Genomic DNA, 26,651 nt, shown 5'->3' on the forward strand with positions numbered 1-26,651 from the left:
TCATATTCTCATTTGAAGTAAAACTGTATTCCAAATGATGTCTGCACCTTGCAAAACAAATCACATCTATAAGATACTAATGTTTATGTCGAATTTTCGATGTTGCTAGGATAGCAGAGTGATCAATCACTATTTGCAATTTGATTTCTCAGTTCATAGATATCATCTTTTCCAGAAATGTGTTTTTATGATTCTGAGAAAGCAATTTCTGGCATGAATGACACAGTGGTAGTTTTCAGACCGTGATGCAAAACTACTTTGATATTTCTGTTTCTCAAAAAGTGACAAGCGCCTCTACAAACAGACTGAAATGCTGATGATAGAGCACTGAGTTTCTGTCAGTGTTAGGACAGGTCCACACACAGTGGTTTATTTTCTTCTCATGAAATGAGATGTGCTATGCATGGGCAGCAAATCAAGGGTCTCCATCTCCTTTCCAATCATCTGCCCCATTACCGTGACATGATATGGGCAAAGGCATACCCCTTTGTACTAAAGCAACAAGTCTTCTGGAAAAGCACCTGCCTAGTGAGTTTATTTCTTGAATTCAAAATAGGTCTGATAGAATGCAAAATATCACATTTACTGAATTAGTAAGTAAAGTTACAATTAGAAGTTACAATAACTTGGATGGATTAGAGTATTATACTGAAAACTGCTACAGGAAGCAAATAAATCCAGGACAAAATGTTATGCTTTTGTCATTTTGCACGTATGTAAAAATTTAAAAATTTAACTTCTTCATGCCTATTTACCTTCTGAAAAATCAGTGGGATCTTGGTTCCTGGGACTTTCTTCTGATCCTGTTCCAGTAAAAGTGACAGTGGGACACCAAACAAGCCAGAGTCTGAAGAATAAAGCAAAAAAACCTGAGATTTTATCCATATCTTTTTCCAGTATATGTGATACTGGCATAAACCCACATTTCTGAAGCACGAAGTCTATTCAATGCATTCAGAGCTATTGACCTTTTGTTTAAAGTGTTTTAATGTCTTTGCCCATAAAGTTATTACACAAAACATTCTGGCTAAAAGGATTCATCATCTCTTCCTCAGGAGTCTTCTGTTTTGACTTCAAATTGCCATCCACATATTCTGGAGCACAGTAAAGCAAACTGCATAAATGAACCATCTGCATAGTTCTGGTTTGCAGAATGAAAGTGATAATGACCCTGCAATGCAGATCTTCACCTCTCAATGCAAGTCATTATAGTTGAGATGGAAATGCCATGAGTAAAATATCCAGAACTTGGTCACTAAAATGAGACAAATACGATTAACCCCCAGAGTTGCTCTGAACACTTCTCTCTACGAGGGTTTGGAAATAACAGCTTTTCAACTCCTGTACTTTTGAATTATACAGCAGCAGCAGAACAGAAAGACAACCAACTCACTAAAGGTTCATTTTTAAAAACAGCAAAAGTACAGTTAATTCTTGGTTAAAAAATAACTTTCACAATAGGGCCAAAGGATTTAATTTTTTTTTTAAGGAATTCAGTCACAGTTAATTTAGCCCTGATGACAAACTAACCTTAGTCTTCATGTAAATGGGACTTACATGTGGCCCAGTTGAATAGAAGTGAACAACCATTTAAAGAGAGCTATGCTAAAAATGGCTAACCCAAAACTGCTGAGACAGAACTTCTCTGTCAGAAATACTGATAATTGCTGTATGTGCAAGTTTTCTGGAGCAGCATATAATAATACAAGTAGTCAAAATCTGCTGCTTGGTATGATGCCATGCCAATATTGAACACAGAACAGATGCAATTACTAAAAAAACTGTCAGCCCTTGAGAAAACATGATATACATCAAAGAAAGATCAATTTCAGTGCCAAACCAGAAGCTCTTGTATCTCTGTCAGCATAAAAAGTCTACCTATAAAATACAAGAGACACATACATACAGGCAATATCCATACCCCATAGCTTTATTATCTTGAAGTTCTTGTCAATAATAAAAGTTTCCATTGAAATGTAGTTGAAAACACAAACTCCAGGAGGTCAATAAAAATGTAGTGCTGGGCACAGCATAGCATTCCCCAGAAGAATGATGTTTGCATCATCTTTACATACTTAAGCACAAAGGAGAAAATGAACAGACCCACCACTGTATGAATCAATTGGCCAAACACTTAAGGGGTGAAGAGGTAAGGGTCAGACAGAGCAAAAAGGCACTGAAGGCAGTACATTGCAAAAACACATTAGCTTGGCAGAAAAGCTGATGTCATTGTCCATTTCCTATACATTGCCATGTGACATGAGTCTAGCCTATCTTTTTTACCTTTTAAAGAAGTTTTTAATCAATTCAACATTTTATGAATGCCTGCCATTCAGTTAATAATGCTGAGAGTGAAATTCAATTAACAATTAATTTTGTAAGAAGAAGCAGTTATAAATAAGACCCAAAATACAAGAGAAGAAAGTGCTTTGTCTCTGTTTATTAGTGACAGCACAAGTACTTCTGCAAGAAGAAAATGCATTCAAGCGATCAAGGTCTTGTTGATGTTTCTGTGTATGCCTTTTGCATTAAAAAAGCTGTCTACAACTATTGTAAAGTGAAGTACATGTTCTGAAGAATACATTGTACCTTGCTGTGTATCTCTCTATGCTCTCTGTTGCTTTCAATTATTTAAAGTGAGCCATTGCACTGTCACATTCACTGAACCTTGACAACAGAGTTTTGGCCAAAGCAGGCTTGTGATTAACTGGTAACACATCTCAAGCTCTTGTAAAGCACTTAGCAGAAGTCAAAAATACAAAAACCAAACAAAGCACTGAAAACCTCTAGCATCAATAAATTGGTTTCTATGCTTTCTATGCTCCCAAGGAAAGCACTGTAATTACACATTTGCTCTCATGGCTTGCAGAGGAAAGTGACATGGTGCAGCTGTCTCTGCCTCCTCTGCAACAGTTTAGATCCTCCACTTTATATGGTGCCATTCATCATAACAACTGAATTATAGCCAAAGTAAATACTGGATGGGCAAGGCCTAAAGCACACAGGAACATTTGTGCCAGACAGAATAGGAAACAGGCGACAAAGGCTCCCAGCACCTCCCACCTATGGCAACAAAAGCATAGAAGTCAGGTAGACTCACCTGAATGACAGAACTGCAAAGGCTGAAAAAGACCCTTGAGATCATTAAGTCCAATTCTGAAAGTAGACCAGTACCTACCTTCAGGAAATCAGGAAAAGAATACCCACAAAGACCACATGCTCATGCTCTTTGGGAACAAATCAGCACATACAAACTTCTGAAGCAATTCTTGCTCCATGGCATACTACTAAGATAGTTACCCTTCACTCCTTAGATGAACTGTCAGTGACTGTCTTGAGTTTTAATTTTAGACAAACAGCTGGAGACATTATGTCAGTGAACTTGTTTAAAGCTTGCCTTGAGGTAAAGTGCAAAATCAAATGTTGCTCATTTTATGCTACTGGGCCTATGCTACTGCTTATATATTATGTATATATTTTCTGCTGGAAGATCATAAAGAAACTGGTACATTTGTTTCATTGGAATAAACGGATGCAATTGGTTCAGAATACAAAACACCAACTTACCTTTGGTTTTGATTTTTACAGCTTTTTGCTGCTTGAATTCTGTCCCGAGTATATCATAGAGAGCAGTTAATTCAATCAGTGCTAAAGAATAGACTTTCTTCATGTCCTGAGGGGCTAGGTCACCAATCTTTGTCGTACCTGTTTTGTCCTTCGGCAGTCTGAAATTCTAAAAGTAGAGAATTGCAGCAGGGTAAATAATCCAAGTCATGACAAATTACTTAGCTCAAAGGCTGTGCTTCCTTCAGGGTACAACCTTTCATCATGAAGCCTGCTGTTATTGACTAAATCAAAGGAGAATCCCACAAATAGGTTAAAAAGCAGATGATCTTAAAATGATAGAAAGATTTAGGTTCCCACTGACTTCTGGAGGTCATCTAATTCAATTGCTGCTCAAAGCAAGGTTAAATTCAAAGTCTGATTGGATTGCTTGTTGTTGTTGTTCAAATGAATTTTGAAAATTCCCAATAACCCCTGTGGGAACCTGTTTCAGTGTGGAATGCTCCCATGGGGACTTTCTTTACTATGCAAAAAAAAAAAAAGTCACCATTAGTCACTTGTGCCCATTAACTGCTGTCCTTTTACTTGGCACCTCCAAGAACAGTCTGGATTTGTCATTTGTCCTGCTTGCAACCACTATTCTCCCTCCACCTTCTGCATCTTTTTCCAGTTTACAATGGTGGAAATGGCTGTCCATGAACAATCCTATGCACATAAAATTGCAGAGAAATCCTATGCAATAGGACAGAAATTGTTCTGCATTTGTGCACACAAAATAAAATATCTGGCTGCCATATAAATAATAATAAAGGAGTTACCTTCTTAGAGAAGGGAGATACTTAATCATGGCTCCTTTCTACTGCATTAGATACTCAGAGGCCGCAGTCAGAGAGCAATATAAGGAATTCAGTTGAAAGGGTGAGGGACTTCCCAACTCATTGAACTTTCTAACTCCACCTCTCACCAGCAGGCTTTTAAGTATGCATGACTCAGAGCAGGAAGCTTGACAAGACTTTCTTCCACTTGGAAAGACATATTATACTCATGAATTATTTTGTTACCCTATGCAACCCCAGCAATAGCAGAGCTGAATTCCTGGTTATGGTACATGACTACAAGGGCACATACCAAAACATAAACATAATTTACAAAAGGTAGATGAGTAGCCAGTTCCCCACATTGAGCTTTCACTGACTTGCACAAACATGTCTGCTTAAAAATAGCTGCTGATGATGAAGGTGCAACCAAAATATTGCAAATTTAAATAGGTAACTCTCTTCCTTTTCCTATCATTTTGCAGCTGTTTTTGTAACTGAAGAAGAAATCCCATAACCATGTCTTTGAGCAATCCTTCACAAGCCTGGCCAGAAGCAGAGCTAATGTATGTGTTATGCATATATACAGAAGTGAGGGCATAGCTTTTATCTCCTTGTTATAGGCTGCATTAGAGAAACATGACTCAAACACTTTAGAATCTATTTCTAAATATCCATTAATGTCTGGTTTATAATGTTTAAACTAGGATACATGGGGTAATTACTACTTGAAGAACTGCACAAGTCCTTATCTAAATTAAGTGTTTAAAGAACTGGGAAACATTATTTCAGAAATTGTATTTACTCAGACATGTTTGCATACAGTGTTAGGGAAAAAACTAAAAAAACCAACAAGACAGTTTTCACACCAGTCATTAGTTTACAGGTTATATGTACATGTTACATGTTCATGAACTGGTAGGTAGAGAGAGACCCTAAAAGAGATTTCTGAGGATCGACAACACAATCCCTTGGAGGATTTTCTTTTGATTTTATATGGATTCATTCCAAAAGAGGCTTTTTTTATTATGAGTTGGAAAGAAAAACTGAGTTCAAATTAATCTTTTATTTCCTGCCATTAGATTTCTCTAACTTCTATAGACAATTCTGTTCTTCATTCTCATCCCTCACCTACCCGCATCAGACAACTGCATGAGGTTTCTACAGGCATCTACCAAACCCTTTTCATATTACAGCAGAGCTTTTCATTAGAGGTAAAGCATCTCACCTCAGATAACAGAAAAAGAGGGTGTAAACAAATGAAGCAAAGATAGAGTGGTACAACCACCACTAAGCCACCATTCCAGCTTAATATCAGAAGTTCATTCTTGCTTATATATAGAGTGCATTTTCCCAGACACACAACTACATAAAGAGGCATAAATGTAGTTATTTTCATGTTATTGAGCATACTATTCCCAAAAATTAGTTACCTTAAGAACCTCTATTTCTACAAAGCTACATCTGACAACGTTCCTCTAAATCTAATTGACTCAGTCTCAGAGTAATATATATAGGTGATATAATATAATAATATATAGGTGATATAAATATCACCTATACAGTACCTCTAGCTAAAAATAAAGAGGAATAAATAAGAAAACCTACCGGGAGAAGAGTGTCACCCCCTCCACCTTTGTACATTTTGCCTACTGAGCTGTCTTTGAGATTAGCTGCCTGTTCTGCAAATGATATCTCCAAATTGATGTCAGTGTCTGAAGATGGCATGTCTTCAAGCAGGCTCTTCTGCTCATCTGTTCCAAGACTGAACTTTGGACCTGAAAACACCATTAAAAAAAAAAAAGCTAAAAATCAACAGCAGCACACTTGAGCACCACTCAGTGTATAAGAGTAAGTTTTAAACCAAGTAGAAACTAATGCTGTGCGAGCAATGGACATTCTGATTGCAAAGTCATTGTTCCTGTATTTTTTATGTCAGTTAAAAATTTAGCTATTAACAAGGGTTCAACTTGCGTAGGTTTTCTTCAATACTTTTGCCAAGGCATGGGGTTTTCTCTCCTATTTATCTATTATGAAAATACAGAGCAATACAACTCAAACAGCAGACTCCCACAATCTTGCAAAACCAAAAAGCTTTGGCATCAGAAGTTTCTTGCCATCAAACACTTTCTAATCTCAAAGACTGTAACATCCTGCAAAAAAATCAGCAAATTTTTCTGCTGTTAAAATTTCAAAAGCAATAGAGAATTTGTCCTGCATGACTCAAAACATTAACATCTGGGAATAACAGGGAGTACACAGATCATATCTTTGTTTCATTACTCCTGTTCCCATCTCAGTATGAAGAGTCTAGATTCCTCAAAACAGTTTGGACATGTTTCTGTGATACAGGGAAGGACTAAGTACACAATAATGGCCTTACTTCTCTTTCTTTGTTCCTTAAAGGAATCAAACACGAGACAAATTTAGAACATTTTCAGTTAAAGGAATAAAGAATCAGAAAAGGGAGAGGCCATTCTGCTTTTAGAAGAAGAAGCTGCCCAATTTCACAGTAAATCAACCACTGCTTTTGGTCTGAAGTTAAAATATATTGTGAAAGAAGCAAGAAGAAAATTATACAGTAAAAAACAGTATTTAATACAAAGCATAGAAGTCTAAGAAAGCTTTTAGTCTCTCCACCATCCTTCTCATGATATCTATCCAAAACAATACATCAAGGAGTAGGTTCCTTCTGCAAGACATTACAGAATCACAGAAGGTTTCCAGGTACTACAGAAGAGTAAAGTCACAGAATAAATAACGTTTAAATAGACCTTTGAGATCATGGAGTCCAACCTATGACCAAACAGCCCCATGTCAACTGTATTGTGGCACTAAGTGGCATGTCCAGTCTTTCCTTAAACACCTCCAGTGACTCCACAACCTCCCTGGGCAGTGCACTCCAATATCTAATCAACCTTTTGTGAAGAACTTCTCCCTAATGTCCAATCTAAACTTCTCCTGGCACAGATTGAGGCTGTGTCCTCTTGTCCTGTTGCTGCCTGGGAGAAAAGACCAACCTCCACCTGGCTACAGCCTCCTGTCAGGAAATTATAGAGAGGTAAGATTCCCCTGAGCCTCCTTTTCTCCAGGCTAAACACCCCCAGCTCCCTCAGCCTTTCCTCATAGGACTTGTACTCCAGACCCTTCACCAGCTCTGTTACCCTCCTCTGGCCATGCTCCAGCCCCACAATGTTCTTTCTGAATTAGGGGTTCAGAACTGGACACAGAACTTGAGGTGTAGCCTCTCCAGTGCTGAGTATAGAGGAAGAATCACTTCCCTAGTCCTGGGACCATGATTCTGCCACTGCCTCCTACTCACACGAGACTGCAGACTGTTCAAAGCTAATATACCACAAGTGTAGGAAAAGTGGATGGAAATGGGCATGAGTTGTGAAGGAGAACCACAAGCAATGCATATATTTTGGTGTAAGAATGTTGTGCAACATAATCTAATTTTTTCACACTGCTGTGGGAAATTTTATATGGCCTAGAGTAACTACCCTAAGCCAGTTACAGGTACAGCAAAAGCTGATTCTGAAGCAGGGGAAAGCCTGCAGAGAGGCTGATTAAGAGCAGTCAGGTAAGTGCTGATCTACACTGATGGTCTGTAAAAGAACTGAGCTGCAAGTACACAATCCAAACAATATATGAAGCAGGAAGTTTTAAAAAATTTACAGCAACTCGCCAATTTTTCTAAATTATATCTGCATCTTATTTAAAAACACAAAACTATTCTCTGACATTATTTAGATCAAGTCCTGAAAATAACCTCAGTCAGCCAGGGCCAGACTCAGGGGACCTGACAGGCAAATGGCTGAAGCTACCATAGTTCTGGTAAGGCAAAGTGCTTTAGACAACCACTCCCATGTCAAAGTACTTACCTAAGCTAAGACAGTTTCAGGGAGAGAAGGTGGATTTGAGTTATTACTTCGACTTTACTTACAACCAAGCAATGTTGTGAGAAGTAGAACAGAACATTTTCCTATTCTACCAGCTGTGTGTGTTACTCATCACTTGTTTTTTCCAGAGTGGCTTCTGCTCACTTTCCACAGACCCCAAAATACCTCGGGCATACGCCAAAGATTAAGCTGATCTTGAAACTAGAGCTGCTCCTTTTGGTAAAGGGATATCTGAGTCCTCAGTAAGCAAACATATCCAAGGTCAAATTCATCCCTGACTCTGCTCCTTGGCATCCCTGCGCGTATATCCATAAATATAATGTAAACTGTTCAATGCATCCATACCGAATGAAAAGAGTTTCCTGTCCCCCCAAAACTTGTGTCATGCTAATGTGGCCTATACCTGACCTACATACTTCCTACCAGCCTAGGAGGGATCTGATGTTAACAAACAAAAAGCAGTAGCTCCTATTTCAGTCCTCTGGTCATACCAAGGTGTCATGTAAAGCAGATGTCTCAGTAATGCTCTGCACATTTTAAAGATCTGGAAGTGCTGCTGTTGCGGGGAGTCTTTTCTTGGTTGTATAGCCTTGCTCCCATTGTTGTACGTTCCTGAACTAGGCAGCAGCTGTAAGAGGAAGCAGCCTTGGTGTTCTGCCAACCTGCCAACCACATGCTATATTTAATGAGAGAAATGCAACTGTGATACAGAAAAATGCAAATATTGTCTATGAGGATGTGGAAACCATATTTTACATGAGTTCTGTACCCTTTCCTTAGTACACAGAGCTATTTAAAGATTACATCAAATGATGGGAATTCTTCAGGAATAAAACAAGGGAACATTGCAAGTATCAACTGTGCTATATCCCAGTTTTGCATGGGAATCTTGAATATACACCAACGGAGCTAAACTGACAGATCTAAATTTACGACTGCAAAGGTAGAATGATTTTTTCTTTGACTGACGAAGCATTTCTCTAAAATGCTAGTTCATAGATGGCTATAAATTGAAAATAAAAAACCTTGTAATCATTTCACTGACAGCATTACTTTGGCTATAGAATCCTCATTTATCATGTAAAACAAAAAGCAAAACCAAACTCTTTAATTAAAAAACACCAGATTACAGATTTTTTTCCCTATCAAGAAGCAAACATTATTGCTCTTTACCCTCATATTACACACGGTACACACGATTTGTTCATCCATTCTCTAGATTGTTATGCCTCGAAGCTGCCCTCATACAGAGGTTTTATCTATTATTCTTCCCCTGTAGCAAATCCTAAGTCCAGATAAACAACTGCAGTCATAGTAAACTGATTTTTGCTACTCCTCTATTTCAGCTAATAAGTACTTAGCATTTTATATGTTTTATTATTTCCTTTTTATTTCTTGAGAGGTCGTAACCAACACAGTTATTTACTCATTTTCACAGGATTCCAAAGAAAATTACTTCTTTTATTTTTTATCTATTGAACATATTCCTAGCTTTGCAGGCCTTTAGTGAGTGTCATGGATTGTTAAAATGATAATGCCTTTTGAGAGCTTAATACATTATTCTGAATTTTCTTTTTGTTTCCTGTAGACACACTCCATACCTACACAAAACAAAAGGCACTTATTATTCTGTGAGTTTGCATATATTATTTAGTCAAGAAACAAGGTGTGTTGGACACAGAAAGAAGAAAGGAGAAGAAAGGAGAAACCAGAACAGATTCACATAGCCCAGACATGCTCTAAAGGCAAACCATTAACAATTTCAGCCTGGCAGAAGCACTTGGGAATGCAGCATTCAAATATCCAATTAGGAACAGTTACCACCTTTGGAGTATGGCCAAAAAGAGTTTTTTACCATAACAATTTTAAAATGCCTCAATTTAGGCTTTTTGACTTTAATGTCTGAGATGATGTTCATATTTTTTCAGGTGAAACTGGGACTACTTCTGTGTCAAAGAGGGTTTCCATTTTAAAATTATGCCCTTGGATTTGGATTTCATAAATATTTAGTACCTCTGAAATATCAGGCATGTTTACTTTTTGCCTTAAATTCATTCACTGTTTGTATAACACTAATGTGCTTATTCTGGAGGAAAGATCATAGCACAGCATTGAACCAGATGCATGCTTTTAACACCATCAAACTTGCATGGTTTGACTGCAGACTGAACTGAGTTTTCCTTCCTGTCCAGTCTTGGGAGCAGAGCGCACTCTAGCACGTTGACTAGAGCAGGAGTGTATCAGGATATAAGCAGGCTGCATTTGCCATCCACATCACAATCTGTGCTGAGGAGAGCTAGCATATGGGACTTGCTTTTCAGAACTTCCCATTTCTGAAGGGTTCATCAGGGCCACAGGGAAAGAAAGAACCAGATGTGATAAAAACTCTGTAATAATTGCTTGGTAATTTTCCAGCTCTGAATCCTACAGTGAAGTTTATTGACACAAGCACCAGGCAACTCTTCCTTCCCTTGTGCTGAACCAGCAGTCTGGCAGTCCTCCCAATTTTTTTACTGTTCTTATTGGAGTGAGGTTTGCTGAGAGGGCAGGAGGGTAATACACACTTCTGGAAACACACAGATTCAGTGTTATTCAGGGCTGGTTTATATTCATGTCTCCTAATTCAACTGCCATGCACATTCTGTATTGTCCATTGCTGTCTTCCAAGTCTAATTCTAAAGTAACAATTTTTTCCAAAATACTACTGGTTGGTATTCTAGAACTGAAGCAGAATTTATTTGGTGGCTTAATTACAGCTAAATAACTTGAAATAGGTAACTTGATCTGCCTGCTTAATGAGGGTATGGGGTTCAGTGTAACATCTATGTGCTATCATAGCCTCCAGAAGAAGCAAAAACCCCAATATATAAACAAAGCAGAATAACAGTGCAGCATCTTAAAACTTAAATAGCTGCCAACTTAAAACTTAAATAACCTGATCTCTACAGGGGTGTGTAGGGTGGTATAACAGACACAGTGCAACCCTTACTTTGAAGAAACCCAACATGATGCAGGACAGCCATCCTTTTACTATTGGACCTGAAGAACAGCAGAAAGCTCTGTCAACATCTTTTATCAGAAATCATACTCTCAAAACACAAACTATGGAGTCAGCTAAGGACTTCTGTGATGCACTGTCCCGATGGTAGTAGTATTGTGATAGAGGAAAGGGTCTTCCATGGGTACTGCACCTCTCATTTGTGAGCACACTCCACTGAACACAACCTAAGCACACAAAACACTATTTCACTTCCATATTCCTTGAAAAGGTAAACAGCCTCTCTTCTTTAATCCCTGTTTTTCCTTTAATTTGAGCTACAGGTATATAGCTGGTTCTCACAGGTTTTTTTTGATGCTTGAGTCCAGCCAGTTCTCTTTTTTTTTTTGCTTATAGTCCATTTGGTTTTATTCTTTTGTATGCACTGATGAGTTTATGCATAGACCTTCATTTCCTGTACTGTACAGCAGAGACAGACCAGAGGCAATCAATTAAGGATAGGAAACAACCTAAGCATAAGCTACGAGAGAAGACTTCTCCCAGACAGCTTGGTTATAAGTTGATAATAAACTGGGTTTCTCAGGTGGCTCAAAGGACACGATCTACAAGCACACTTAAAATTTTACACATCAACAATTCAGTCCAGAGCAGGTTTGTCATTATAATTTAATTTTATTTTGCTGAAAAATTACTCATAATATGGACCCATGTACTATCTTGTGTAGTTGAACACCTACAAACCAAAAGAAAAACAAATAAAATAAAGAAGAGAGTAATTTGACATTACCTTTTGTTCCATCATGTGTTTCGTTTTTGTTTTCACTTGTTCTCACAGTTGAAGGTTCACTTCCATCACAGACCTAAGAAAGGAACAATAAATATGAATGCCTATAAAAACCTAGTGCATGGTTGTAGAAACTCCTTTGACTCTGAGCAGCATTAAAACACACACTCCTGCAATTCAGGGGTGTGCAAAAGCACATCTCTGTGCTTCAACAGAAAACCCCTTGCCAAAGTCTGAGGGGATCTGAAAGCTAGGTAATTAAAAAAAAGTAGTAATTAAATCAATTTCTCTTCTTCCTAGAAGGCTGCATGGGTGAATGACTTTATTTTCCAGAGTGGCAGAGAATAAGAAAATGCAGTCTGACCTGAAGCTGTAGTTTGCAATAGAAAGGATATGGAAAGGGAATCTGGAGGAGATGTTTTGACTGACTCAGACCAAATTCCTTTCTCTTGAAAAAGCTTGCATGGTTGCCTCCCCTAGAGAGCAATCCCATCCCTTTTGCAGGGCAGCCTGACATTATCTGTGCTTACAGCTTAGATTTCCAGCAACAAAACCAGGACACTTTGAAGAGATGAAGAACGGGAAGGGATTTGAACCGTCCTCTCCTTTCTGTAATGCTGCCCTACCCAGTCTCAAGATGTGACATTTTGTGAACTGGATGACACCAACTACAGACAAAATATTTCAGAACATGTAGAAAATCTATGCCCATATATATGGGTATACATAGAATCATATATATACATTTTTACCCACATACCATTTTTACTTTTTGGTAAGTCAAATTAACAATTAATGTTTAACACTGTATTTCACTCAGGCAATTTATAACTCCATACTTACTGAGAAGACAAATGCAAGTTTTAAAGACTTATCCTACTGGCACAATCTGTATTTTCACTTCTCTAATTTTATTTTTTTTTAATCAGGTATCTTGAGAGGAAGAACAAATTAGCATGATTGCCCAAAAAAATATCTCTGTTTCACAAAGCAGCAGATGCAGAATGGGAAGCTGTCAAGGTACCAAAAGTCTAGCTTCTCTTTGGGAACACCGCAGGAAATTCAGGAGAAACATTAACGCAATTGTTGTGTTGATGCAAAACATCAACACCATTGTTTTACCTTTCCTCCTGCTTTCCTCCAGATGAAGGGAGGCTACAGGATTTTCAGAGGCTATTATTAAACTGGAATGACTTCATACAGCTGCAGGTGGCTTCAGTCCTCTTTTGTTATATAAAAAGCTTTCTAATGATGGGTGAGTAACAAAGCAGTGACAAAGTTATCTAGGGAGGTAATGGAAGCTACTTCCCACAGCCTTTCGGGGACAGATTTGGTGAATAACCACAAGCAATAATTTCTGAACAATTATCTTGTTTCTGTCAAGGAGACAAGTTTAGAAGGATTTCCAACCCCCCCCCCCCCCCCAGTATTTCTATATTTAATAAACAACCGTACATCTTAAATGCCTAAAATAATTTGTCCTCTCAGTGGTGTCTTCAAAATCAAAACATGCAGTTTAAGAGAAGAAAAATCTATTGAACACTGTGACATAGGATTTTCAAACATTACAGTATGTAGCTTACATACAGGGACATGAATATTTCTTGTGCTTTACTGAAATAAAAGAAAAAAAAAGAGAAATTATACTGCTTTAAGCTACATGATATTTTACCTAAATTGCTCAGCTATTAGATCTTGTAATTTTTAGGTAGAGTCAGTTACAAACCAGATCCCAGAGAGCTTTTATGGAGTTAATATCTCTTTTGCAACCACAGACAAAGCAGAACAGTGAAAGGGAAGTTGTGCCTCCAGAACACACCACTTCCCCCACTACATTTCAACTGAGTTTAGAAGGAGTTGCTGAAGGAGAGGAAGCTGTTGAGGGAAGGAGGAAATCAAATTCCCTCAAAATTCCCCATGCTTTCCATCACCACAACCACTGCACTCAAAGGCAGTGTCAGCAGTGAGAACAAGGGACAGAGCTGAGGTCAGGTAACCCAGTCATGCCATAAGGCTTCATTCTTATGGCTGAAGATCTCAGTGCTCATAGGAAGCAGAGAGGACACAACCCCTCTACATTGAAAAGGAATTCTAATCATAGTCTCCATTTCCCTCCTTCCCTTTTCCTGTATATGGGAAAGGAATTCTCTTCAATGTCCCATGATGGGAAACTGGGACCCTTCGGGGCCTGTCAGAGTAACTTCCCATACACATTTTAACATACATATAGGCCCTGGGAGTTAGTATGGGGTTTACACCCCCAGCTGATAGGCATAAAGACCTAGCCAAAACCAAGGAGGTTAGGCTAATGCCCCATTTTCCCCCCTTTTTTATAAACAAACAAAAGCACAAGTAAGTAAGAGGTAACCACTCAAAAGTAAAAGTAGGCTTGTGGTAGCTCTTTGGGTGATTGTTATGATGAGTTTTGCATCCCTATGAAAAATAATTCCAATTAAAATGAATGGTTCTTTTATTCATCACCTTTAAGATGAGGCAAATTACACACTTCTTCATAAATACTAAAATTGCTTAATGCAATGTCGAATCTGGACAAACACAATTCCTGAAAATTTAGTGAAAAATTCCCTTAGAAATCTTCTGGAAATATCCCTTTCGTGTGCTACTCTACTCTCCCCTCATCCGTATGTGTCCCTCTCTGCTCTCTGTCAGAATCAAACAAAACAACTGACTGGAACTCACTTTTCCCTTTGAGTCATTCTGTAGCCTGAAGATATCTCTGACATCAGGAATCTGGTGCTGTTTGTTTCTTTTCCTCATGGTTTGTGTGACGGTCTCTACTCGCTTTTCCACTGCAGCTTTCTGGGTTCGGGTCAGCGTGGATAAAAACACCATGCTTTCCAGGGAGTCACCAGAGCTCTCTCCAAACAGATTCGACAAACCTGCCTCCTTCAGCCATTCTTCTTCCAGTTCTCCCTCTGAGCAATTTGAAGAGAAAAAGGCTTAAACATTGGCTTTTTATTACTGCCAAACACATTGGATTTTAATGACATGACACAGTCACTATAATTCACAGAAAAGTACCAAGGGGATACACAATTAAGAATTACTTACACTGTCATGACTCGGAAAAAAGCTATTGTTTCTAAGAGCCTCAAAAGGCTTAATATATGATATCAAAGCTTTTAAAGTAGTTAATCCAATACAGATTGCTATGTAGCAATCTTTATAATAATCTACAGCTCTTCCATTAAAATCACATACCATTTTATAAATGTACCTAAATAAAAATGTGTATGGGGAAGCCTGAAAGCCAGATCATTGCTGCTCCACTGATTTTTAGTTCGATACTCAATCTTTTTAGCTCTCTTACTGACATGGTTCTGCCCACTTTCCTTGATACATTAATCCTACAGCCTTCCACTAGCTCAATTTAATGAAGGACAAACCAGCCTACACGAGTCCTTATGCTATTTTTTCATCAGTTCTTATGACATGGTCTCCAGCCTGCTGACAGCCCGCAGAACAATTTTTGCTTTAGTCTTAGAGCAAAGGTATCCTTTATTGACAGATTATTGCACATGAAAGAAGTTATTAAATATTGTCACCAATGGCAAAATTTCTGCTTCTGAAATCTGTATCACCCTAGTGATATTTTCCATAAAACACTAAGTTCCATCTGTAGCAGTTGAGGTTGTGCTGAATGCCAACAATTCTCTCAAATGTTCAAGCAATATTTCCATTTATCAGATATCTAAAAATACTCCTAATCTGGCATGCCAACTTCACTATTGATTGCATTTTACCACTGTGCCCAGAGCACGTTCAAGTGGGCACCTTAATATTAACAGCATCCAGAAAACAGACACCAAAACTTAATATGAATTTTGCTATGGCTGTGTAGCCACATCCTGAGCCTCTGACGAAACTCTCAGGTTTTGTTATCAGGGCTGGAAAGAATGGCTACACCCATGCTCCAGAGCAGCTGTGAGCAACCTCTCTCCCCTGTCTTGCCTTTGCCTGGCCACTTTCAGGCAGGTCCATCAGCCAGCTGCAGCATCCCACACGCTCAGCAGTACTCGTGCCCAAGAGAGGAGCTGCACATGAGGCAAGGTGTGAGGCACAGCAACACATGCTCCAGCTGCTAACTCAGCTGTGCTGATCTCTCGGGCTTCACACCAGAGTCACCTGCAGTAACCAGGGGGAAGAACGCTACATATCAAACCAGTGGAAGTGGTGGGGCTGGGGGTGCAGAGCCTAAAGGCACAGCCACACCAGTGAGCTGCAGTAAGAGAAGAGGTTCATATACTGCAGAACAATGGACTCTGCTGCTCTGGACAAAGCCCCATGGCTCCATAAAAAAACCCCACAGGTCCCAAATCACAAGGGTTGGGAGCCTTGCTGCTTTCTCCAGGGGCCACGTTGTTATGCTCTTCAGCGCAGTGACTTTTCAAAGTGCTGAGGGAGGCAGAAGTGCAAACCCCTTTGGAAGTTCATGGAGCACACTCTTCTCACTCACGTGGAGGCCATACCAAAATGCAAAATTCACCATTTTGATTTACTGAGACTGTGGGTCTCATAAGAATGAGAGAGAGGCAGCTACTGCATTGTTAAAAAATAATTTTTGAGAGAAAACTGAAATTAAGGACATTACTCCTCTTTTATCAGTGAGGACACAAAAAAAAAAAGAAGAAAAAAAATTGCCCAGCCTCTAAGACCATGCCCCAAGGAGTGGCCCATAATTCATGCTTCTGAGAAACACAAATAACAAACTGAACAATCACAATAGTTACAAGCATAGAAAGTTACTCACTAAACTTAAATCGGTTAATCATTGGCTTGTCTTCTAAAGCGTGAAGTTTCTATCCACAATAGCTACAGTAACGAACAACATACACAAAGAGTGAAAGGGTAAGTTAGTTCAACAGTAAACTGCAAATAGTTCAGTCCTTGTGATTTGCAAGCACAGGCACCTTTCTGATATTCTGCAAGTACCATTCAAAGAAAAATCAGCCTTTTAGTTGTCTCTGATAAAACTGTCTTTCAGGGTACTGCCTGTTTCTGGTGATATGCATCAGAGGCAACAGAATTTTCAAAGCAGATGTTCAGGAAAGTGAGCTCCTCTTTTGATCTGCATTAGGTAGGTGCCATCTCTTGAAATAAGACTTGAAGAAAAATCCCTAAATCAGCAAACTGATGAACACTGACAGAACAGATTTCATTACCATCTGGCTCTTTCACTACAAGTGCTACTCGTTCCTCGTGGTTATTTCCTCTGGTTTCATGGATGTTTTCAAGTTCTTTCCAGTAGTCATCCATAGACAGTTCATCCAGGGAGTCCTGGGATCCTGAGCGGTCAAACGATGCTCCATCGGGGATCTTCTTGGAATGGTCATGGTTCATTGTATACTGTCCAGACCGACGGCTATAAGCGTAAATCAAAAAGAAATTTTTGGTTAACATCTTAAGATAACGGATGTATTAATATGTGTGAAAGCACCATGAATTGTGTCAAAGTATTAAAGCAAACCACTGTCAACAAGCAAACCAAGATGTTAAAAATTACTTTTAGTATCTGGAATATATTTTCAATTTAATATTTCTGCTCTATGGATCTCTCAATCTGGAAGAGTACGGGAGTCTGTCTTAAAAAGGAAAAAATGAATCCAAGTTCTAGTAATCCTCATTACATATACCTTCAATTCAACTCTCAACAGTCAGGTCCACAAAATTCATGGTACATGTCTTCCCAGAATCACCACTTAAAGAATTTTTCAAAAGTGTGTTTCTGCCTGAGTAAATTCTCACACCTTAACAGTACAATTACTGTCTCCCTTTGCTCTTCGGCTTTTATTTTTATTAATATTTACTCTGGTATCTATGACCTTAATTACAGCTCGGAAAGGACAATGTAGAATTACTGCAGTTATAGTTTGTGAAGTAAACTGGCGAGTCCAAATGTTTAATAAAGACTATAGAAACTATTTGTTTTTATCTTGCCCCCTCTTTGACTGAAAGCTCACCATTTTTATAGTTTGATGTTAGTAGTTTTTGGTTCACCCTGCCAAACGTATAATGCAAAGGCTTCCAAAAGGATCTTTCATCTTAAGTATAGCTGCAGCTACAAAAAAGAAACCAACAAGCTGAAACCTCTAGGTGCCATTTTGACCTCATTTAGACACAGGCAAAAACGACCACTGACCTAGTAAAGAATTCAGTTTAAAAAGGACACAGGTTGCAATTATGTCATTGAAGTTACAGGTCACCCTTACAGTTAAATATACCAAATCAAAAGCCACAAGCTGATTCAGATTAACAGTTGACAACATGAATAGTATCTGATTTAACTTCAGAGTTATCCCTACTTTCTGTAGAGGTAAGACTGGACATTGATGATTTTCAGTAATCTTTTTCTAAACTACTGCTGTAACAGTGTATCAAAATTCTTCCTTGTATTAAAAAATAGCAATTTCTTTGTATTTCAGGGAGAGCTTCAGAGTCTTATATGTCTGAATTTGTCTCCACATTCTAAAAAAGAAGACACAGTTTGGGGTTAAGTAATAAATACCACTCATTCCTAGATAAAAAATGCAAGCGTTGTGGATTTATCAATATGTAAACACAGTAAATTAAATCCTACCTTCCTATCTAGCTGACTTGGCAAGTTTATATAGTATTAAAATGAAAGTCTCTTGTCCTTATATTTTATCTCAGGACAACTGACGCTTGTCAGCTGCCCCTAGGTAAAACAGCCATGCCTTTCTCTCTGAAGATAAGCTCCTTGTGTGTCCAAGCCACAAATCCTTTCACACCAGACATGCTTGATTCTCTGATAAGAAATACTAACCATATGGACTTTGCCTTTAAAAGTAAAGAGCCTTATGGAAGGACTCTGAGTTTCTACACACCCTGTATCTCTGATCCAAGTGCAAGTTAATAAATGACAATTAATCACCACGCTAATGTGCACCTCAACACCACTGCTTAACCCGCCCTTACTTGAAAGGTCAGGGAAAAAAAAAACAAAAACATTAAGGACTGTTCAGCATTTGCATCAATGGCAATAACACCATCCTGCTCGTAGTGCACATTACCCAATAAATACAACTTCTCCATGTAGCTACCTCAGTTCTTAAACTTCTCCTGACAGGTGCGTCCCGTGTGTGACCTGTGCTGCTTTTGAACTCAACCTCATCATTGCAGAAAGATGTTCATGGAGTCACAGAAGTGTCCCCAGCAGGCAGCTGGGGTGCTGAGTGTGGTCAGAGCAGGACAGATGTCCCAGTCCTTGACCAGCCTTCCCTTCTCCTTCAGCTGGAGGTGCTCAGAGCAGACTGGGTCTCTCTCAAAAATACACTCTGGACACTCGAACTGCTGCCTGAAGGAGGTCAAATTTCAGCTTATTGTCACTCAGTTTAACCCTATGGAGCTGCTCAGCAGCTCTTGGGTGGCCTTTTACCTTTGGAACAACCTGCTCTCACTGATCCACCTCAGCTGAAATTTAACCACCACCACACACCATGAGAAATTAAAACTAACAGACTAATACATTACAAGCATGCACTTTGAGGAGCTCTGTCAGGACGAGGTGGGATAGACTCCAACATGCTGTGGCTCTGTGCCACACTGACAGGGCAGAGCTACTCCAATCCTTCTATAAAAGCCAGGCCTGTCACTTTCTCCAGACTAAGTTCTGTCTCAAAGAAGAGAAGCCTGTGTCCTGAAATGCAGAGCTGACACTCAGCACCGAGCACTCAAGGCCATTTTCAGGGTCCTATGAACATTTGCTGTACATCACAAACACTCCATTAACTCTCAGAAACAGCATCCTGCCCTTCAGGCTCTGGTCACAGGGCTGCTCTGCTCCACCAAATGTAAGCAGCTTTTCTTGCAAGGCTCCTCCTGGCCTGTCCTTTCCACCCCTCATCAACAAACCAATACAGCAACTCCTAATTTTGAGCAGGCAGTACTGCCATGCCTTCTTTTGAAAGCCCTCTGAGACAGTTCAACATCAATGACCAGGGGATCCTGATGAAAAATATTCATACAAAAACCTCACCACTCTGCTGTGAACTTGGAATCTCTCCTTCAATATCTGTGTTGCTCTAGGCCCATTCTCAGCTGCCAGCCTCAACCCCAGCTCCAGCAACACCTGAGTTCCTCATGAGGCAAGTGCCACACCACTCCCACTCCACTCACTGACTCCTTGTCTTCCCTCATCCGACTCAACCAACTCCCTATCCCCAGTATCTGTTCAGACTGCAAACCTTTCCAAAGCCATCTGCATTTGTTCATAGCCACAATCACATTTCTGTGGGCTAGGACAGAGAGAGGCTCTGGTTCAGAGTGAACAACTGCTAAAGCTCCAGCTGACAGAGCTGGATCAGAGCCTTTTTTCACTTCACTTGGTTCAAGGTTTCTTGCCTTGCATACTGCACCAGAGAAAGATATTGGTGAAGCAGTATTTGGTGCACAATCGGCACAGCAATAGCTCCAGGCATCTTCATCTCTGTCTCTCCTATGAACCTCCTCCTGGGTACAAAAAGGCACAAACAGAACCTTTTGAAGATAAGGAGGACTGTCTTCATTCCTCATCTACCTTGGTGTAGATGAGAAGAGAAAAATAATTTTGAGATTTCACAGCATATGGGAAAATAGGCTGCCAATTAATATTTTTATTTTTATTTTTAGATATCTGTAGACAAGAGCAAGAATATGGGTTTCCTGATGTGACTTTGTACAAAATCCAATCCTTCTCCAAACTTATCCTCAATAAGCATTTGTTGTATACTGCACAACAGCAATGCAGAGGTGGAAACGTTAAGGCCAAGAAGAACAGAGAGAAGGGGAAAAGTAATCAGTCTTAGTAATAATATAAGGAATCTGAGAGACCTTTTTAAACGTAATTAATGCCACACTTATAGGCTCATTAAAAATTATTTTAGAAGTATTTCAAATGCCCCATGTTACAAACTTTGAAATTTTGTAGAAAACTGATTTCCAAAAAACTATCAGTAGGAAATAAATATGGCTCATGGAAAAAAAAAAGCTATTACTGCAGTTGCAGAAAATAGGTTACTTCTCCAGTACATTGTTGTTTTCAGGTATCCAGTTTATGTATTTAAAATTTGAAAAAAGCAGCTGCTTTTCACAAGGATCTTAAAGGATATCTCTTTTTCCCCCCTCGAAAATGTAAGGTACTGCTAACACACACAGTCCCTTGAAGCAATTTTCAAGCATTTCAGATTACTGAATAGCAAGCTTACTCACCAGCAGTTTCATCACCCCCAGAAAACTCATATTTTTATTAAGGTCGTAACTAACAACACACTCGAACTCCATTAAAATCTTATAAACATCTATTTCCACTTACTTGTAAAATAGTTTACTCTTCAAATAGCTTTACAGGGAGCAGTGCAATACTCTTATTTCCAGATGGCACAGTCAGTTCTGACCTCTGATACTCAGACATTGACCTTTGCAGCTGATGAGATTTTTTTGCCTGTTTATTTCAGTACAAAACAGAGCTCCCAGGCATAAAACTCATTCTTCAATATAGTTATTGCAGTGTTTTACCAGATTTAATATTCTTGTCCCACCCACCAGAGACACTTTTTTTTTATTGGCAACATCAAGGATGCGAGACGAAGCACTCCAGTTTTCCAGAAGGAAGCCATTAAAAACAATTTTTGTAATGAACACCATTCATTACATTTACAAGGGAAAAAACAGATTTAGGTTACTTTACTAAGTACTGATGTGCTTCATGTTGTGGCAAGTACTTAAAGAAGAAGTACTGTGTGCAAATTGATGCCTATGTAACTTAGATCAAAGTTACAAGGTGCTTATATAGCTTGAGTTATAAGATATCAGTATAACCTAATACATCTATATAACCTGATATCAATATAACCTAAATCATGACTTTTTATAGATCTACATAACCTGATATCTATATAACCTGATATAAATAACTTTTTATACAATGTAATGGCTAGTATATGGTTAACTAGTTTCTTAATGCTGAATAGACAAAAAAGAAGAAAAAACTCACCAGATGGATAGCATTAGAAACAGGTAAGTATAGAACTAACGATAAATTGGCAAGTGCAAAGCCAATTAGCCACAAACCAAAGAATTTCGGCCGGTAAAGACTAGACAGACCAAGGAACACCATAACTGGGCATGCTCCAAAGACAAAGCTGAAAAGGTCAGATGTAGATAAGACCTTGGAAGCCTTCAAAGACCCCTGAGGACCCCGAATTAGGGAGATGCAAGCACAGTGCAAAAGAACAATCTAATAACCATGAGATCATACTATGTAAATTACTTCTGACACATAGGTGATGATGCTGCAGTGACACAGTGATACTAAGTAATACTTACTGTATAAATACACCACAGCACTTAACAAGGGTGGGTGAGTTAAGAGGAGACATCCCCCTCACCACCAGCACTGCAATAAACAAATACCTGCTCTGTAGACATTGGTCTATGGGGATTTATTTCCAGCCTATCTTTCAGGCATCAAAATGTTTTCTTCACAGCTTTTCCTTTTGTGACCAACTTTGTCCTTTCTCAGCCTTTAAGAAAATGACTCTTTACGTTAATCATTGATTTATGCCATAATAAAACTGTGCTTTTTTTTCCAGTTCTGTCACCATGATTTTGATTTTCTCAAGAATCATTTTATAACAGAGCATCTGTCTTTATTCCTTATCTTCTTCCCTGTGAAAACTGTATTCCTCGTCTGTTGCACTGCCTTTTTAGCAGTTCATAATTGACATTTGTCATGTGTAAACTACAACAGCTAGAGATGAATCAGTTTGTAAGGTGCACTTACACCAGCATTTCAGCTAAATTCACTTTGCAGAAAGCTAATTTTGTCCTTAATCCCATTTTTCTCACTTAAGAACTAAGGACTATGTTGTGTTGTGAAACAGTGAGTGATGAGAAAAAATATAATCATTGTCATTTTTGTAGTGCTAACCACTAATTTTGGATCTGAATATAACCTTTCAAGAGAGTTTGGAGTTTGTTTTCCCAAGTAACCATTGCAGGTGATGGGGCCCTGCTCTCCTGGAGATGGCTGAACACCTGCCTGCCCATGGGAAGCAGGGAATTAATGCCTTGTTTTGCTTTGCTTGTGTGCATGGTTTTTGCTTTCCCCATTAAACTGTGTCTATCTCAAACCCATGAGTTTTCTAGCTTTTATGCTTCCAATTCTCTACCCAGCCCTGTTGGCAAGGGAGTGACTTAGTGGTGCTTGATTGCTGGCTGGGCTTAAACCACAACATCAAGTGATATAATTATTTGTCAAACTGAACTATTACATATCCTTGAACAGTACACTGAAAATACAATGTTTGGCCTTAAAAGTATCTTTAAATCCTAGCCATTAAACACTGCTGTTGGAATTCTTGTACAGGCAATGTCTTGAGCACTGCTGCCCTTCACACACATTTTCTGGCACTGCAATAAACTAGCACTTAAGAGTTACACAAAACAATAAAAACATATCTGACTACAGCTACATTACTGCAGCAACTTCTGAAATGTCCATGCAAAGAGAATCATAAAAGCTATTTAGTAGCCATACATCGAGCTGGTAGTGAGGCTCACTGATTCTGGACATCACACCAACACACGCTTAGATCTGTTAACCTCATAAACAAGACACAAAGAGAGGGGGAGAAAAAAGGGGTGGGTACTTGGCTCAGAGAGGTGAAGCCTGCTGCTCGAACTTGCGGTGTAAATCAGTGACAGAAACAAGAATAATTCTCAGTTCTCTGGAGCCGTTCACCACTGGACCACTGAGTGTTAAAGATTGAGATCTGACCCCATGGCATACTGCAATACAGATAAAAGGAAGCTTTGCTTTTGTGGGTTTGTGACTGACTCCAGCACTGTGGCTATAAATAAAACAGCACTCTCAAAGAACAATTATCTTGTTGACATAAGAGTTACAAAGTACAGTAATCTGTGTAAGTAATTTTAAGTTTAGTTAGTACAAAGGCTAGCTAAATTTAAACAACCAAAAAAATGCCTTTGAGTACTAGTGCTGGTTCATTCTGAAAATTTTTTACTGAGCCATCACATCCATGAGAGACTGTGCCTTTAAACATACAGGACTTCTTAAGTCCTGTCTAATCTAAACTAAGCAGACAAGGAGAGGAAAACAGTGTGATCTCCTGTCCCACTTCTCATTGAGAATACTGAGCTATAAGAAGTGTGGGAATAAGTCAAGCTCCTAAACTCAAAGCTCTCCCCATTCCTCCCCTCCTTTCAAGATGCCAAGCAGCACCACAGGATGCAAAAACTTCTTAACTGAATTAATCAAGAAAGCTGAAATCCAATGGCTACGGCAGTGGCGTGGCTGCAGTTCCCCCATTGTTGGCTGGATCACTGACCTGGGAAGCAACTTCCAGACTTTCCTACAGCCATGGTGCCTACCAGAAGGGCATCCTGGTTTTTCATGATATCTAGGAAAAGCTGCAGAGTTTTTTGTTACCAAATCACTTATCCTAGTGGTTTCAACCCAATGTTCGAGACACTTTTGACACGCCACCCCTTCACACACTATCCACCATTTTGCAGTGGAGGTTTAAGCATTTTTCAAAGTCTTCTTCTGTTTTAAAAAAAAATCAAATTGGAATTGATGTGGCTATCAAAGCAGGTTGTCCTAAAATAACTGAATTTTACATAAAGCCACAGAGTAGTGACACTACCTAAATTAAAATAAATTGGGTTTTGAAAATGAAAATGTCATCTTTTCACAAGAATTAACATATTAAAAGAGGAGTTTTTTATTTAATTGAAAGCTAAAACCTCCCATTTCAAACTAAAGCCGGTATCACAACCTTTCATAAATAACAACTAAACCTTGAGCAAGACCAAGTCTGGACATTTGGTGTCCAGAGCAATGCAAAAATACTTATTACCACCCTTAAAGTGCTTCCTAGATTTCACAAGGCATTAGAGAAACCTCAGTCTGGGCTTGTATGGCTGCTTTTCATTCTACCTCCCAAATCTTGTCACATATTGAACAGCTGCATCCTGTCTTTTCTACCTTTTGTGACATACGCTCTTTCCATGACTGACTGCAAACTCTCCTGCAATTCAGTCTTTTCAAGAGACTCATACAGAACATGGTAAAATAACAGTAAGGAAGCAACATAATTTAACAGTATTTTTCATGAAGTGACACTTTGCATTCCTTCCCTCCCATATTAAATAATTTCATTTTGGCTACTCTGTAACCTTATGGAAGATTTTGAATGTCAAATGCAATCAAACTTCCCCAAAATCCCCCTTAAGCTCCAAAGAAAAGCCAGAGAAGTAGGAACTGAGGCAAAGCTCTGTTTTTCCAAAGAGTACAAAGTGATTGCAGAGAAGGTATAAAACAGTACTCAGTTTCTAAATTAACATAAAACAGGCTGAGCAAAGAGAATCAGGTCTCTCAGGATTGTTTGTAATACCATCAGCTGCTGTTAATACCTGCTCAAAACTGCTCTGGAGATTAACAACAACAACAAAAAACAAAAACAACAAAGAAAACCAAAACCAAACTAAACCAAGAATCCAGAAAACCCCACCAACTGGCATTTTATACCCCTCCATGAATAATAAATACGCAACAGGCCAAAGTTAGGGTTGCCAGACTCTAAGTTTAAAAAGTTATATATATACATATATACACCATATTGCTTCCAGCTACATCCTCATTACTATTTATATAAGATTATTTTTTACCTTCATAAAAAATATATCCTTACTACTTTCCCAACCCCAGCCTGTTGCTGAAGAAAACAGGAAAGAAACTGTGGCAATGGCACAGGCTATTACACTCAACATTCTAATCCACTGCACCAGAAATGGCAGATTCCAGATACGATGCCAAAACTTAATCTGCCTGAACTATATGCAGTACCTCTAAGAAGATTAAAATATTTCATGACATTTCCTTTGACAGGACTTCATGTTCCTACATTGGACTCTGTTTTCCACTTCTGATGACATAAATTATAATTATGGTAAACTAATAAATTTACATATTCTAGACTCACCTGGAATATTTTGTGCAGTGTCAGTCACAATCATAATATATTCACAGTCAGAACATAAAAATGATATTAAACTATTAGAGAGCATCCAAAGGAGGGCAACAAAGATGGTGAAGGGAGTTTAGGGGAAGCCGTATGAGGAGCAGCTGAGGTCACTTGGTCTGTTCATCCTGGAGGAGACTGATGGGAGATCTCATTGGAGCTAGAACTTCCTTGTGAGGGGAAGAGAAAGAGCAGACACTGATCTCTTTTTTGGGATGACCAGTGACAGGTCCTGAGGAAATGGCCTGAAATTGTGTCAGGGGGGATTTAGGCTGGGTATCAGGAAAAGGTTTTCACCCAGGGTGGTGATGGTGGCTGGGCACTGGAACAGGCTCACTAGGGAAGAGGTCACAGCACCAGCCTGACAAGAGTTCAAGAAGCATTTGGACAATGCTCTCAGGCACATGGTGTGACTCTTGGGAATGTTCTGTGCAGGGCCAGGAGTTGCACTCAATGATCCTTGAGGGATCCTTCCAACTCAGCATATCCTGTGATTTTGTGGTTCTGTTACAGATCACTGGCACC

The 26,651-nt window shown here is 39.0% G+C and overlaps 1 protein-coding gene across 4 annotated transcripts in view; it reads right to left on the reverse strand.

Annotated features, from left to right (window-relative positions):
• Positions 1–26,651, reverse strand: part of ARHGAP18 (Rho GTPase activating protein 18) — a 93,653-nt gene that overhangs the window by 21,593 nt on the left and 45,409 nt on the right. For 3 of the 4 annotated variants that reach the window (XM_038131489.1, XM_038131488.1, XM_038131490.1), the window contains exons 2-7: positions 17,247–17,446; positions 14,764–14,999; positions 12,067–12,139; positions 5,988–6,157; positions 3,568–3,733; positions 756–847 (exon numbers count right to left, since the gene is read on the reverse strand). In XM_038131489.1, the coding sequence (XP_037987417.1) occupies positions 756–847; positions 3,568–3,733; positions 5,988–6,157; positions 12,067–12,139; positions 14,764–14,999; positions 17,247–17,446 (937 nt within the window). Of the gene's footprint in view, positions 1–755; positions 848–3,567; positions 3,734–5,987; positions 6,158–12,066; positions 12,140–14,763; positions 15,000–16,834; positions 16,897–17,246; positions 17,447–26,651 lie in introns of those variants that run through there. The other variant, XM_038131491.1, reaches the window with a different exon arrangement.

Source organism: Motacilla alba, chromosome 3 (genome assembly GCF_015832195.1).
Source record: "Motacilla alba alba isolate MOTALB_02 chromosome 3, Motacilla_alba_V1.0_pri, whole genome shotgun sequence".
Classification (NCBI taxonomy): domain Eukaryota; kingdom Metazoa; phylum Chordata; class Aves; order Passeriformes; family Motacillidae; genus Motacilla; species Motacilla alba.